Source organism: Cryptomeria japonica, chromosome 1 (genome assembly GCF_030272615.1).
Source record: "Cryptomeria japonica chromosome 1, Sugi_1.0, whole genome shotgun sequence".
NCBI lineage: Eukaryota > Viridiplantae > Streptophyta > Pinopsida > Cupressales > Cupressaceae > Cryptomeria > Cryptomeria japonica.
Window position 1 is genome coordinate 414,282,892 of NC_081405.1, and position 17,304 is coordinate 414,300,195.

General features: G+C 38.0%; 1 protein-coding gene across 1 annotated transcript in view; it reads left to right on the plus strand.

Annotated features, from left to right (window-relative positions):
* Window positions 1–1,523: 1,523 nt before the first annotated feature.
* Window positions 1,524–17,304, plus strand: part of LOC131065428 (ultraviolet-B receptor UVR8) — a 152,928-nt gene continuing 137,147 nt past the window's right edge. Inside the window, exons 1-2 of the mRNA XM_059218406.1 lie at window positions 1,524–1,832; window positions 1,903–2,103. Coding sequence (XP_059074389.1) covers window positions 1,769–1,832; window positions 1,903–2,103 — 265 coding nt within the window. The 5' untranslated portion in view covers window positions 1,524–1,768. The remainder of the gene's footprint in view (window positions 1,833–1,902; window positions 2,104–17,304) is intronic.

The following is a 17,304-nucleotide window of genomic DNA, read 5'->3' on the forward strand; positions in this document are numbered from 1 at the left end:
ATTGGAGATTCCATCATATAGACCTAAAAATATAGATCTTATTATTCTCTTTACTATAAGCACTCCAACTTTTACTTCAACTTCTTACAAGTTCTCAATCTTTCCTAATATTTCTAAACACATTAGAGGTAAAGGAAGTAACATAAAACCTACCAAAGAGATATCATGAGGATGCCACCCTTTCCAATGCCATTGAATATTACTTTTAATAAGGATATTTTGAGGCTCATCCACAATTAAGGTTTTAGCTATCTACTTTGGTGCAAGAGAAACTCCATGGGTCTTCAAATCCTTTAAACCAAGCCCCCCTTGTTTTTCATCCATACAACACCATTGCCATTAACTGCATTTCTCTTATTATTACCTTTCCCACTTGACTAGAGGAAGTTTCTAATGATCTTCATAATATCATTTATCTGATAAATGCTAAAGAAATAAACATTAACACATTAGATACTATAAGAGGATAATTTTTTTTTTAAACTTGAAATTTGCTTGACATTGACAAATAGTGTCTTTTGCATTTGGAGATATTTTTCCCTATTTCCTCATAATTCCAATTCCACACATCTTTAAGGGAAGGACTAATAGAGAAGGGTATACCGATGTATCTAGTCTATTTATTAGGATCCCCTTGCACATAAGGTTGTGCTTATGAAACCACTTAAGAGGATTAGCTACCAATTGAGCAAAGTAGATTTACACTAAGATATCTTAGCACCAAATGCCATACAAAAAACTTTAAGCCTATTCATCACTTTATCAAAATTGTTCTCTTCCAACTCCACAAAAAGAGTTGTACCATTTGAAAATTGAATGTTCAAAAAGTTATCATTATTTGGAAGAATAAACCCTTTGACCTTTTCTCCAACATTACTTGTTCTAAAAAATAGTACATGTCATAACAAACAATCATAACTAGTGTATGAATAAATGGACAACCTTATTAAATTGATCTTTCCACCCTTCACTAGGACAACCTTGCCTAATTGATCTTTCCAAGAAGAAGGATTGTGTATGAGACCCATTAATATCAATTTGTGTAGAGGCAACTTTAAATAAGACTTTTATCATACTACTCAAATTAGGGAAGAATCGAAAGACCTCTAAAATCATATTAATGAATGACCATTCAAACCTATAATAAGCTTTAAAATATAAATAAATACAATAAAGTTAAATGTATAAAAATATAAATAAATATGTATAACAAAAAAATATATTTTGTATATTCCTATGTTCTCAATTATTTCTTCATAATGATGAAAAATCTTTACACAATCTATTCAAAGAAACAATTACAAATTACTTACTATTTACAAATTTTTCATTATAGATTAAAAAATAATAAAGATTAATAGTATTCTCAAATTTGTTAGTTTATTTTTTATTAATAATTAGTCATAGAATAGCCCTGGCCAATAGTTCTAGGTCTATGGCGAGAACTAAATATGATATCATTGAAAAGATATACCATCAAGGCATTTATCAAAAGCAAACACAAAACTAAATGGGGAACTAAATGGGGAACTAAATGGGGAAATTAACATGGGTGCGCGAATGCCACATTACAAAAGGATTCAGTCATATCAAAGATGTATTCTGGAAGCCGAGCAAAGATGTCCAAATAATGAGAAGGGATGAAACAAAAAGTATTCGGCGAGGGAGTTCGAGCGTAACGCGTGGTTGCCTGGTGGGAGTATTTACAGATGGAATTGTAGAAGCCGTTATTTAAGTTCCACGAGCGAGGAGTGAGGCGGTGTTGAAGATGGAGCTCGCTATGAAAGTTGTGCATATTGCAGCTGGAGAATGCCACAACTTGCTTTTAACAGGTAACTATAAAAATCCATTGATTACAGTATTTAAAATACGGTTTATATTGATATTAATATTTGGTGGCAGACGATGGACGCATTTATGCATGGGGGAAAGGTATGTTTGGGCGCTTAGGGACTGGGGAAGATAGAGATGAGCTTCTACCTGCCAACATTCCAATAAAGATGTATCGATATGGAGATCAATCGGGCAACGCTAGCGTTGTTTCTGATGATGTCAAGATTGTGGGGATTGCAGCAGGGGCATACCACAACCTTGCTTTGTCCGGTACTACTACTTTCATTCATTGCTTCATCAATTTATCCTGGAAATTCTTTAGCCTTGAATTTCATATGCTAGCAATGTGAATGCCGGTTTATTCGCATATATATTCTTCACGGACATATCAGAATATCAATTTAATAAGGTTGCCGGTTTATGAGCATCGACGGCTGGAAACACTTCCAGAATAACGACATGGTCTTCACGGACATATCAGAATATTTCTGCTTGTGCTGTTGACTGTAAAATTTATGCATAAATGTTGCCAGGGCTAATATTTTGTCCTACTCCTAAGTGATACGATTCCTTGAAAGCTGAACTGTGTATGAATACTCACAGCTGGAAACAACTCTCAGAATAACAACAGGGTATTCATGGCATATCAGACTATCCATGCTGTGCTATTGATTGTAAAATCTATGTTTTCATGTTCCCTTGAAAGCTACCCACGTCTGTAAGCAACACTTGGAACAGTACCATGCTATTCATGGACAGATATACCAGAACATCCATGCTTGTGCTATTGATCGTAAAATCTATGTATATACATGTTTGTCAGGGCTTATACTTTGTGCTGAATGATCTGATTTCCTGAAAGCTGAACTCTGCATGAGCCCCACGGCTGCAAATAATGTTCGGAATAATAATGTGGCATTCATGGACAGATACATCAAAATGCAGACAAAAAGAGGTTTATTCATGTGAAAAGTGTTCTTTGGATCTCTATTAGGAATTCCTGGGATGACAGCGAACAATGAATCCTATCTGTATGACCATGGCACAAGCATTTCTAAATTTCTATAGCTGAATTCTCCTACATTGTTGGAACTTTTTACCACCCCAAGGTCTGTACTTGAACTATAATGCATAAAATAGTGAATATTCAAGAACCCAGACGCATATGTACATCAGCCAGTAATGGAGGAAACCCCATCAGTGACAACTCAGCTGAAGTGCATATAGAGCCAGATCCTTGCCAGATTGCACGGCTAGATCCATTTATTTGTAGTCTGTACTTCTTAAGTGTGCAAGCTCCATTAATGGAGTCATCTATGAGATAACAACAAAACGAAATGCATGCACAAAAGTAACACACATAAAATGGGAAGTTTCTCTATTCATGTAGGTCTACCCATTTCATCAAGCGTTCCTTGCCCAGATGGGTTCGAACCCCCCATTTTTATCAGAAGACAGCCATTTACAACTAGCTTGTTCAAGACTCCATCTTTTACAATCCCATGCTAAGCCCATCCTACACATACAAGTAAGATCCCTCAACAAAGAGCCCCAAACCTCTCCATATAGGCGTATTCCCAAGTGAGGATGCATTCTCTAAGTGACATGTATACTCATATCATCACATGCGATTTGTCTTTTAGGGACACTCATCCTTGTTTGCATCTATTAATATGTTACATCAACTTACTTTTTATATTACAAAATGAAGTTACCAACCCATCCTAATACGTTAACATGTTAACCCATGAGAACCCCATATATTACACATACTGGTATAATTTTAATTATAATATCAACATTTACCCCACACTTGGTGAACGTTCCATCCACAGAATATCTGTCATTTTCCTCAACACTGCCATCGTCCCCAGCACTTGCGGGTTATCTGACATTGGATTTTTGTGCATGTTCCATGTACTTTGCATGCGAACTACTCATGTGATCCTGCCTACTAACATTTGGAACAATGCTGATCTCAATGGTTGCCATCCATCTATGGTCTATGTTCAAATCATGAAAGATCAAATGAACCATCCAAACGACTTTATGGTGTAAATTCCATCTTTCCAGTGTATATGGGTAATCAGCGACTGTCCCTGCCAAGCCTATAAGGATAAACATTGAAAAGGAAGCTCACTTGGTATGGCACTCAATGCAAAATTTGTCCATCTGTTTATCTTAGGTGTACCATAGATATATTCTTCATGCAACTCTACAATGTCCACACAAGCATCCATTACGTACAAATTCAGCCCAAGTCAAATGCCTATACATACACAACCAGCTAATCAATGGCACCAGCATTCTTTCAACCTCCCCTTGACCATTTTCGTGTTCTTTCTTCATTTGTTGACCTCCCCTTCTCCATCTCTTGCCAAAATTGACCAAGTTGAACTACCACAAACATAAACAACTCCCTTGCCATAGCAATTATGGCATCTTGTTGTTCCCACTTGTGTTGTCTCCACAAAAATTTTCTGTGATGAACCCTTGCTGGTTCAATTCTTCAATCTGCTGTAATTTATTAATTTTTTTGTGTTTTTGATTATTAGAGATGGTCTTTCAGAGATAGACAGAAGTTGCAGAAGGGGTTTCTTTAATTTTCAATACAATACATATTGAAAGAATACATTAAATTAATCAGCTGAATTAATAAATTGGAGAATTTAGAAGCATACCCATAGGTCCTTAGCCAATTTATTGAAATTAAAAGATTCAAACCAGCAACTTACAAAGTTCTGATTTTTATTCTGAAAACAATTCAGATCTGCTCTTATTTAATAACAAGACACCCAAATAGTGAGAAGATGGCGCCAATAAATGAGCAAGCTGTGTGTTTGGGAAAAGAGGCTTCCAAACCATAGGAAATTATCAGCAATAACAACATATAGAAAACCTACAACAAATCTGCCTTGTAAGAAGCCAAATCTGCCCCAATTTGATTCAATTTGACTTCTGAATGAAGCCAACCAAGCTGCAACAATTTGATTGATTTTTCACAATCTCAAAGCTATTGGATTCTAAAGAATGCACACTCTCCAAAACAGGTCCATACCCTAGCCGCCATAGCCAACTGCTCAGAAGAAATGTCAAATGCTCAATATCAATTAATGAGGTCTAATTTCATCTTGACTGCCTAAATACCCAAAAGGTACGATTTTTGGCAATTAGGTTTTTAAAAATCATAACTTGCTTTGAGGGTTCCCAACTTAACCCTAAAAGGGACGCCCAAGTTTAGGAGATATTAAATTTTCAGTTAAATAAATTTAAGTGATGCACTTTATGATTTTATTTTAATATTTCATTAAAACATTAATTGCCTGCGAGAACCACTTAAAAATTCATATTTCCCTTGTTATTGCTCAGAAACTGAATCTGTCAGAAGCTGGGGCCATAGTTCACCATGCCAGTGAAAATAGGACCATGTCTATTTTTAGCATTTTTTCCCTAAAAAAAAGGAAATCCTCATAAGATGTCAGAAACTGATGAAACGAAGACCAAAACTGAACTCAACACTGAACTAGAACAAATAGACTGACTACCCCTCAAGATACTGCATCATTGACCCCCTTATCCATACCCTGTTAGCCTACAAGGGTCCAAAAATAGGCTAACTCCTCAAACCACTGTCCCTGACTAGGATGGGGACATTACAGTCCGCCCTCCCAGAATTTGCTTGTCCTCAAGCAAACTCAATGCTGGATGCTGTAAAATAGTATCACTCTCCCAAGTAGCATCCTCTATCGGCAGATCCTTTCATTTAATAAAAAATTCCCTGATGACACTTCTCCGCAAATGATGCTCTCTGAACTTCAGAATGGCCTCAGGTACTAGCACTAACTTCCCCTCGTCATCCAGGGGTGGTAAAACTGCAAAAGGAACTATATGTTGTCCCAATGCTTTCTTAAGGCATGACACATGGAACACATTATGAACCTTACTATCTGCTGGTAAATCTAACTCATAAGCCACCTGACCAACTCGCCTAGTAATTCTGAAAGGACCATAATAACGTGGCTTGAGTTTCTCTGAGTCCTTCCTAAGAGAGGACTGTCTATAGGGCTATAGCATCAGGTACACCATATCCCCAATCTCAAAAGATCGCTCAACCCTCCTCTGATCACCATATTGCTTTTGCTGATTCTTAGCCTTCTGAATATTATCACGAAGTGCTCTCATAATATCTTGGTTGTCCTCTAACAGATTCCCAACACTCGGTACTCTGCAATCGCTCATCAATAAATCTAGAAAACTAGGAGCATCATATCCATACAAAGCTCTGAAAGGTGTCATCTGAATAGTCATGTGGTGAATGGAATTATAACAATACTCGCACAATTGTAACCACTTCATCCAAGCCTTCTGCTGCCCTGAAATGTAGTTCCGTAGGTATCCTTCCACCCATTTGTTGACAATCTCTGTCTGTCCATCAATCTGGGGGTGGTAACTGGTACTCGCAATGAGTTGTGTCCCGCAAAGTCTGAATAACTCCTGCCAGAAGTGACCCATGAACCTGTTGTCCTTATCACTGACAATACCCGAGGTAAACCATGCAATCTGAATACCTCACGAAAGAAAAGATCAGCCACCTGTGCAGCTGAATAAGTAGTCGTGATCGGGAAGAAATGTGTATACTTAGTGAACCGATCAACTACCACATAAATGCCGTCTCTCCCTTTCGGCAAGCCCCTAATAAAGTCCATAGAAACAAATTCCCACTTCCTGTCAGGAATAGGAAGTGGCTGAAGTAACCCTGCAGGAAAGTTGTGCTCCTGCTTGTTCTGTTGGTAGACAAAACACTCTTTGACGTACTGAAGAACATCAGACTTGAGACCCTTCTAAGAGAATCTCTCCCATACCTGCCTATAGGTCTTAAAGTAACTGGGATGTCCAGCCATAGGTGAATCATGGAAAGTCCTCAATACTATGTGCTTCACCTCAGAATCTAGGACTAGAAATATCCTCTCTTTGTAAATGATGAGGTCATTCACAAGAGAGTACTTGCTGTCCTGTACTGTCCCATCAATAATACTAGAGGCCCATGGATTCTTGGCATACTCTGCTATAATCAAGTGTTTCCAATCTTCGGAAACAACTATCATGGAGCTCAAATGGGAACAACGCGATAAAGCACGGATATGTCAAAATCATAAGACTGTAACTTGCTGACTCACTTCTGTTGACGCTCATTTAGATCCCGTTGGCCAAGGAAATGCTTTAAGCTATTATGATCAGTTTTGACACAAAACTTGCTGCCAACTAAATACTGCCTGAACTTAGCCATTGCATGCATGATAGCCAACATTTCCTTATCATAAATACTATAGCTCCTCTCAGAACCCCTAAGCTTCCTGCTCTCGAAAGCTATAGGATGACGATCCTACATAATTACTGCACCAATACCCTCTCCACATGCATCACAATGAAGCTCAAAAGGTTTGGTAAAATCTGGTAACGCAAGAACTGGACATGCAGTCATCAATTGCTTGAATTTCTCAAAACACTCCTGTGCTAGAGGTGTCCAAACAAATGCACCCTTGTTTGTCAAATCAGTAAGTGGTGCGGCATGCCATGAGAAATCACTAACAAACCGACGGTAGAAGGCACATAAACCAACAAATCCCCTAAGCCGAGTCAAGGTCTCAGGCGTAGGCCAATTACAATGGCACGAACCTTATCCAGCTCCATGTGAACTCCCTCTTTGTTGATTATGTTACCCAAATACAAAAGTTCTGCCATTCCCAATGCACACTTGGACTCCTTGGCGTAAAATGACTCCCTGTCAAGTATGCCTAAAACAGTATCCAAGTGAACCAGGTGCTCCTCCCAAGTCCTACTGTTAACCAAAATGTCATCAAAGAAAACCAGAACAAATCTCCTCAACTGAGATTGGAAGACCCTATCCATAGTGGACTAAAAAGTAGCTGGTGCGTTGGTTAACCCAAAAGGCATAACCAAAAACTCATAGTGTCCACAATGACATCTGAATGCAGTCTTCTCAATATCTTGCACCGTGACACTAATCTGATGATAACCTGTCCTCAAGTCAATCTTAGAGAAAGACCAAGCTCCGTGAAGCTCATCTAACAACTCATCGATGTGAGTGATGGGATACCTGTTCTTTATTGTCTTCTATTCAGCATACGATAGTCAATGCACATTCTAAGTGTGCCATCTTTCTTCTTCACCAAAACAACTGATGAAGCGAAAGGAGACTTACTCGGCCTTATGTGTCCCATTACTAGAAGTTCTTTGATGGTTTTCTCAATTTCATCTTTCAACCGCTTGGGGTGCCGGTAAGGTGTAATCATGATAGGTTTGGTGCCCTCTTCAAGCTCAATAATGTGCTCTATGCCTCAATCAGGAGGCCTACCAGGAGGTATGTCACTAAACACCTTTGTATGCTTGACTCTAAGCTCCTGAATATCTGAATGGTAAGGTGTTTTATGCTGCTCCTCATAAGTAGGCATTAGTTTACACTCTACTGCCCAATCCACCATGTCATGTCTGATAAGTCTCTCCATTCTTTAAAGAGTGATTAATTTTAAGATGCTGGCCTTGATAGTTTTAAGAACATGATTAATCCCACCAACCTTGAATTTCATCTCCATATCTCTAAGGTTGAGTGTAAATTCACCTATTGCATGAAGCCATGTTATGCCAAGGACCACATCCATGTTTCCCATGTTAACCACACAAAAATCAGCTTTGAATTCATAATGATTGAGTTTCATGGGTAAGTCTGAAATCATTCTATCACAAGTCAGCACATTACCATCAACAACTTTACCCTTATGCCTTCAAACTCTTGAGTTTGAATCCCACACTTCTCCACCAACCGTGCATCTATGAAATTATGAGTTGCACCTGTATCAAGTAGAGAAATGACTCTTTGACCAGCCAAGAGTCCACGCAACCTAAAAGAACCTTCTCCTTGCATGCTAGACATGTGAGCTTCCCATAGATCAAATTCTCCTTCATTTTCAACTCCCTTCTCTGAATTTCCAGTCTCTGAGTCATCTTGATCAGCTTGCTGGTCTGTGTTATCAGTGTTGTCCTCATTTTTGTTTTAAAAAATGAAGGACCATTACATGAAATTTTTGTGAAAAAATGAAAATTTTACTCTATGGCATGCTTCTCGAGGCAGAATTTCGACTAATCCTTGCATTGGCTTAATTCTCAATCCATCCTCGAACCACGTTTCAAATTTCGTCGCATTCTGGATTTGTTTGCTATGTCTTTCCTTCAATTTCGGATTTTTTCTCCTTGAATGCAGGTGGGAAATTTCTCTTGAATTGCAAGTTTTAATGATTTCCATTGTTTTGGTCTTTGTAGGGAAATTTTTGGCTAATTACAAGTGCACTTTATTGAAAAATAAGAACTTGTAATTTGCTTTTTATTTCCCCCTTGATGCACAACTTTTTGATGCTTTTTGCTACCTCTAAACTCCGCCCTATGACTTGTGGAGTGAGGAAAGAAGATATGGGGGTCTTACCTAAACTCCGCCCTATCCATGAGACCCTCTAAAGTCCGCCATGAGGAGATGCCATAGAAGTCCGCTCTAGGAGAAGGTAGTTCAAACTCCGCCTTGGTGGAAGTAACACCAAAGTCTGCCCTATCCAAGGAGATGATAGAGAGCTTCTAAAAGTCCGCCATGCTGGTTGAAGACCAGCAAAAGTCCGCCATGTCGAGGCAGATAGAACTCTGTCCTAGGCCTTCAAAGGTTGTAAAAGATGTCTTAAAACTCCGCCATGCAAAGGAAGAGCATTAAAGAAGATCTTCAAAACTCTGCTCTAGGCCATGTGAAGGCCTTCTCAAACTCCGCCATGCCTTGGAGAGGTAAGGAAAGTCGCCCAAGTTTGAGGAAGATGAAGGTAAGCCTCCAAAAGTCCGCCTACACATGAAAGTCAAACAAAATCAATAAGAATGCAAGTGATGTCATGAAAATCCTCCAAGATTTCGAACTTAGAGACCAAAATAGAAAGTTCTTTGGAAGAGAATATTTGAAGATTGATAAGGATTTCGAACTTAAATCGAAAATGGAAAGTTTTTAAAAGAGAATATTGGAAGATTAATAAATATTTCGAACTTATAGCCAAATTGAAAACTTTTGGAAGATATTTTCTTCAAACTTGGAAACATGACAACACTTTCCTAAAGAGTGAAGTTAGAATTGGAAGATTTTAAGTGTTTCTAATTGAGGATTTAACTTTATTGACAAATACTTCGTTGTAAACCTCATTTCTACACCAAGAAGTTCGAAGTTACTAAGGAGAGCATAGTAAAGTATTTTGAGTTTGAAGATCATCTGGAGAAAGTTTTGGATAGTGCTGGAAGTTGGATAAACTTTTTGACAAAAGTTTCACAGATTTTTGAGAAAGACAACCAGCATAAGGAAGAATTATTGAATCTCTCCTGAGTTTTGAGTATTTTTTTGAGAAATTTCCAGCCTTACTTCCATTTATTCAAAGGTGAAATTAAATTCATGATGCAGATCTATGAATTTTTTGAGTATTTTCCAGAATTTGAGAAATAATTTTTAGTTAATTTATTCGAATTTCTAGGGAAAGAAAATCATTTTTTGGCTAAGTATAAAAAGTTTTTCGAAGTTATAACACTTGGTGTCGATTTTGATCACAACCATCCTTGAGATGGAGAATTTACATGTGAAAATCCCATTCTCATGGCTAAGTATGAAAATGAAATAAAATAAAATCTCCAAACACTTAGCCATTCACAGCCTCGATTTTCTTTAATCCAAGATAGATTTTTTTTAACTTATTTTCCTTTGGTTTTATAGGTTGCAAGAGGAAATAGAAGCGAGATCATCATAGAGATCGCAGTTGGAATTTCAAGCCAAACAGAGGATTGAGGACAAGTTCACGGGCAGGGTTCATCCGGGCGTGAAGATAGCCAAAATTTGGCTAAGTATGGGAAATGTTTCATAGAGAAAATTCCAATTTCCTCAATTATGATGAAGGCAGGGAGAAATCCTTCTCCAAATTTCAGAGTATTGAGAGGGAGGACATGATCACAGGGAATGTCTGAACAACTTGATCCCATCATTTCATATTTGCAAGAGGTTATCTAGAGCATTTACCATCCTCCCGTTCAACATGAATTGGCAGCTGAAGGCAGGATCATCACAGAAAACACAAATGGAGTTTCAAGCCAAATTCAGAATTGAAGACAGGACCACGAGCAAGGTTCGTCCGAGCATAGAGAGGGCCAAAATTTGGCTAAGTATGAGAAATACTTCACGAATGGATTTCTTCTCCAAATTCGAGGCACTTGAAAGAATCTCAAGGCATCAAGAAAGAAAAGTTCTTAGACTTGGTAAAAATATGGAAAAGTTAAATAAATTTCCAACTTCTTGAAGGATTTCATTTCCTGAAGAAATTAAAAAAGACAAGCTCCCAAGCAGAATCAAATGGTGACAAGAAGGAAGCAAATTTCCATACTTAGACAATTTTTTGAGAGAAATTGGAGAATTCAAGGAAGACATCCAGCACGTTGAGGTGGTGCCTCGTCATCTTCCAACCAATCAGATTGTTCTAAGTCAGCATGTCCAGGTTTGATGAACCTGACTTATCCAGAAGCTTCTTGAAGGGCACACTTCACAATGCAACAACCTTCTATTTTCATTGATGGTTCATATTTAGCAAGAAGGACAAGTGTCCCAAATGTAATTTTCTCATTGGTCAGGGGTAGTTAGTTTTGAGAAACCCTAATTAGGGTTTGTAGCTTTCAATCTGGGCCCTTGATCATTGTTTGATGTCGGCTGTTCATTTATTTTTGAAAAACTATATAAGGTTGCCTCCTCTCATTTGGAGAGTGTGAGGTTTTTGATGTATTGTTGCTTAAGGTCATTTCCAGATAATATATTGCATGTGCGCTGCTTTTTAACCTCTATTATTTGAATGATTTGCATGGTTTCAATTGCCTCAACACTTAGTTAGAATTAATTTAGATTTTCTTTCATTGTTGTTAATTTGAATGAAGGATTTGATAAGTGTCAATTGATGGCGTATCTGTGCTCATACTTTTGGTAAATGGATGATTTCCATTTTACCGTGCAAAGTTAGTCTGAGCCCATCCCCTGTGCATCCCAACATCTCGATCATAAGCACAACCCATTGAAGATTGCACCGGCCTTGTGTAGTTGTCCCTAGTGTGGCGAAGCAAGGTTTGGTTTCTCGAGAGCACCCAGTTGATACCGTCTCCAGAATTCGTAGGATTAGATTAGCCTTCCTAAACCCTATCCCTTTTCTCTTTCTTTTGAAAGTCTAAATCCTAGAAAATCCAAAAAAAAAAATGAAGAGCCTAAAATTGCTAAATCTATCTAAGTCCAGTAGTTCAAGATATTTGTTAAACGTAAGTCCCCCTTGAAATTTCAGCATACACTACCCAAGAAGCTATTCCACTAAAGTCGCTTGTTCGCACATATAGACCTTGGAATCAGTAGTGATTTTTTAGGAGAGGATAGAATACCTTCGGGTATCCTATCCTAATGTTTGGTAGATGATAAAATAGACACCAACAAGACCCTCAAAGATGATATTCACTCTCAAGACTTCACTGACTTCCTCAAACTCAGACCAGTCATCATCTAGCAACAAGAGCAAAATTTGATCTAAGGAAGACCTTCAAAGAGACCCTGACCTGGAGCATCCACTGACTCATCCTAGCTCAAGCAGAGCCTGCTATCTTAATGATCCCTCTGACAACTCCTCAAATGCAAAGGTTAATAGACAAGAACCTAAAAGACCAAGAAAACAAACCCCAGAAAGCGAAAAAGTAGGGGTCCCCATTTGCAATAGGGCGATGTGTGAATACGTCACAATGGATACCTAGGAAGCTTGTATGGTTCAGATCTGAATCCCTGGATCCTTAGGTATGTGAAGGTGGGAAACTCTACGTACCACGATCCATATTGTTCAACTAATTCCGTTGCCACCTTGGACAACCTCTTGTGGATTTCGCTTTGCAACTTCCTTGTAATATACATGGTGAAAACGTCATTCACCCTCTTGTAGTCTTCAATTCTATGCATATCAAGTTGTGGATAACATTCATAACTTCTATACGTCCTGGTCCATTTCCGACTTCGCCTTTGCATATCAATCCCTTGTATGTGACAAATCTTGCAAGTATGTAGACAAGGTAGGAAGTCATGTTGAATGTAGTCTTATCCACATTCCTCAATTGAAAATCCATATTGTCACTGATTGTTGTTCCTTTCTTACAATCTTGGATAAAGTAGAACATCCATCCTCTGAACAAGGCACCCTATGACATCCCCATCACTTGGTTGAGTAGGAATATCAAGTCCCTATATTCATCTTTGAAATTTGTACTCATGAGTGTCTTTGGTGCCTTGGAATGACGAGGCCTTGGCTCAATCATCCACTCCTTGTTCACAATAGTCTTGCATGCATCCGTCTTCAATTTATATTTTGCTTCATATTCATCTTTTGTTCTTTCTTTCATATTTGCATTGCAAGGAATTCCAAACACTTTTGTAATTGCATCTTTAATGAGGTAGGCAATGGTTATCCCTTTGGGAGTCTGGATCATCTTGGAAATTGGATCATAATGCCTTGCGTATTCCAGAACAAGCTCGTTGCACTGTATGGATTGAAGAAACCTAGTGGCGTGATATATGCCACTCCTTATGATGTTGGCTGAAAGGGGATTGGTTCTTCGTTCCGAACATCGTTTGCCGCATCTGCTCCATATTCAGGAACTCCATTCTTGTATCTGTGATTCCTTTCCATCGGGAGGACAATTGGGAATCCAGATAGAACTCCTCTTGAAATATCTTTAGCTGCTCCTTCCGAGCTCCAATCCCGGTTTTAGACATGGTACCTGTACGAAACTCAATGTCAATAACTTGGAAAATTATCCGATTTTCAGAATTGAATAAGTTCTTGATTTTTATGATCTAGACAAATTTAGGGATTAGAATCAAGAATTTTATCCACATCCATCACAAATTCTGAAAATAGAATGGAAATTGGAAAACCCTTAGAAAACCTTCATTTTAAGACTCATATGAGGTTTGATATAAAAATTAAGTCTGACACTTTGTAGACTCAAAATATTATCAAAATTAGGGTTGAAGGAGTATACCAAAGATCAAATTTCACTTGGCAAAGGTGAACAAAGCTCTGATTTTCAGTTTTCAAAGTCTGAAGACACCTCAACAATGGCTGCCCAAAGTCTGAAGACAAGCTGCAACATTCATAAATCAGTCACTGAGCGAGGTTGCAGACATGTAAAATGTTCATATTTGATGAGTTTTACCCTCCCAAAGTGAAAATGGTCAAATCTGGGCAAGGACAAGTGGTTGGTAAAAATAAATAAGTCTGAAGATAGGTCTGAAAATGGAGTTTCAGACTTGCACCAGCAATGGCACACTCAAAAAATGGCCCCAAATCTCTCCAAAAATGATCTCCTATCAAGATCGCCCAAGTATGGAGGGATGGAAATGAAGATCCAAGTCTGAAGACAACCTTGTAAAGTTATTTCAATTTTAATTAAAGAACAAGTTATGAACAATGAATGCTATATATGGATATGAGGAATTATGTCAATGTCTAATAATTCTGATTTTTATCTGCAGGTCTGAAGGAGAGAGATCATTTAATATTTTCTATGTCTTCTCCAAATGAATTCAATTGGCATATATATCATTTAGGCAACCGATCAATGGGTGCATTGATCGGTCATGCCTTCTGCAGGTCTGAAGGAGAGAGATCATTTAATATTTTCTATGTCTTCTCCAAATGAATTCAATTGGCATATATATCATTTAGGCAACCGGTCAATTGGTGTATTGACCGGTCATGCCTTTTAGGCATGACCGATCAATGCACCCATTGATCGGTGCCTTTACAATTATACCATTAACACAATGCTGATTATCGGTTCAAAAACCCCCGATAGCATATTGTAATATCATAATATAATGACTGATCAATTTAATGAATCGGTTCATATAAACACCGATGATTCAAAGTGCACGATGAATATAATCCAACCGGTGCATTTGTTAACCAATGTTAATGCCAAATGGAGCGGTGTATTCATTAAACCCGATAACAAATATGCTCGATATAATTAAGCCCGATAACTTATAGCATTTAATATGCTATTGGGTTAATACCCCGATAGCATATTAATGCCAATTAACAATTGACATTAATATGCTATCGGGTTGTTAGCCCGATAGCATAATGATAAGCAATGTTTGTACAATCCGATAATCATATGCAATATAAATCAGACATGAAGCATGTAGATAAATAACAGAACAAGGAAGGTTAGGAAGATCTTATCTTGCATAAGCTACCATGCATTAACACTCCCTCTTAGCTTTGGAAGATAGATAAGGCAACCTGCATCACATTTCCTTTTCATAACTAAGATAATGTCAGTTAGCAAAAATCATTTATACATGAGAAGTACCATCAAGACATATGATACAAAATAGAAGAACATCACTTGAGCATGTGACATAAAGTATTATTTTAACATGTGATAAAAGTAAGAGAATCATCACCTGATCATGTGAGAAATCACCAAAACATGTGATCTGTAAGATTCATCAAGATATCACCTAACACATGATATCAGTATTGCCTAACACGCAATACTTAAGGATAAGTCTATGAGAAAGGTTAGTTTCTCATCATATCCAAGTTGTGATAAGTGCAATAACATTTATAAATGTTTATCACAACATAGTCATGGCACATCCATGACTTACCAGAGATCCAACATGATCAATGGTTGAGATATCACCTACACGTAATATCAGTATTGCCTAACACGCAATACAAGGATAACCATATGAGAAGTGCTTAAGTTCTCATCATATCCGAGTTGTGATAATGCAATAACATTTGTACAAATGTTGTATCACAACATAGTCATGGCACATCCATGACTTACCAGTGATCCAACATGATTACTGGTTTGACTATCATAAGATCGTCACCTTATGATGTCTACATACAAGTGTTCAGTATCTGAGAGATCGTCACCTCTTAGATATGAACACAGGTGGCAAGAAGCCAAGAGATAGTCCAAACATGACAAAGAAGTTTACACCTTAAACATCTTAAATATATGTAAGTATAGATTACAAAGCAGATTAACTTTCTATCATACCTAAACCCTTTCTGAAGTGATCAACCTTCACTCTGGAAAGAGGTTTGGTCAGAATATCTGCAGTCTGATCTCCTGTACACACATATTCTAACTTTATCATATTCCTGTCAACCATATCTCGTACATAGTGATATGGAATCTCAATATGTTTGGACCTGTCATGAAATACTGGATTTACAGAGAGTTTTATACAGCTTTGATTATCACACTGAATGACTGTAGGTTTCATAGGTTCTCCAAATAATCCCACGAGCAATTTCCTTAGCCATACTGCTTCTCGGGCAGCCATTGAAGCTGCAATATATTCAGCCTCTGTGGAACTCTGAGCTACTGAAGATTGTTTTCTGCTGATCCAGGATATCATGGCTGACCCTAAACTGAAGCAGCACCCTGAAGTGCTCTTTCTGTCAGTCACACTGCTAGCCCAATCTGAATCTGTAAATCCATGTAGATCTATGTCAACCTTTTCATATTTAAGACCAAGCTTTAGGGTACCTTGTAGATATCTCATTATATGCTTTACTGCAACCAGGTGTATCTCCTTAGGTTCACACATGAACTGACTTAAGGCATTAAACAGCATAGGAGATATCTGGCCTTGTATTTACTAGATACATCAGGGACCCAATCATCTGCCTGTATTGAGTGGGTTCAGTAGGTCTTGATTCTGCTGCTGCTTCTTTAAGTTTATGGAAGTTGGTTTCCATAGGAGAGGTCATGGGTCTGCAGTTTAGCATTCCAAATCTTGTCAATATGTCCAAGGTGTACTTCCCTTGGTTCAGTACAATATTATCAGAATTCTGCCATACTTCCAATCCTAGGAAGTAATGAAGAAGCCCCAAGTCTTTCATATCAAATTCTGTGGATAGATCTTTCTTGCATTGATCTATTAGGTGATCATCTCCTGTAATTAATAAGTCATCAACATATAAAATTAATATTAACATATCACCTTTATTTCTTTTGAGGTAGAGATTAGGATCTGCATCATTCTTAGAGAAACCCAGCTTTGAGAGATAGGTGTCAATTCTTTCATACCAAACTCTGGGAGCCTATTTGAGCCCATAAAGAGCTTTCTTGAGTCTACACACATGAGACTTTGCATCATGAATTTCAAACCCTTCAGGTTGCTCTAAGTAGACTTCTTCCACGATCTCGCCATTTAGGAATGCTGTCTTAACATCCATCTGATGTACCTTCCACCCCTTTGCTGCTGCAATGGCTAGGACAGCTCTTACTGATGTGTACCTGGCAACAGGTGCAAATGTTTCTTCGTAATCTATTCCTTCCTTC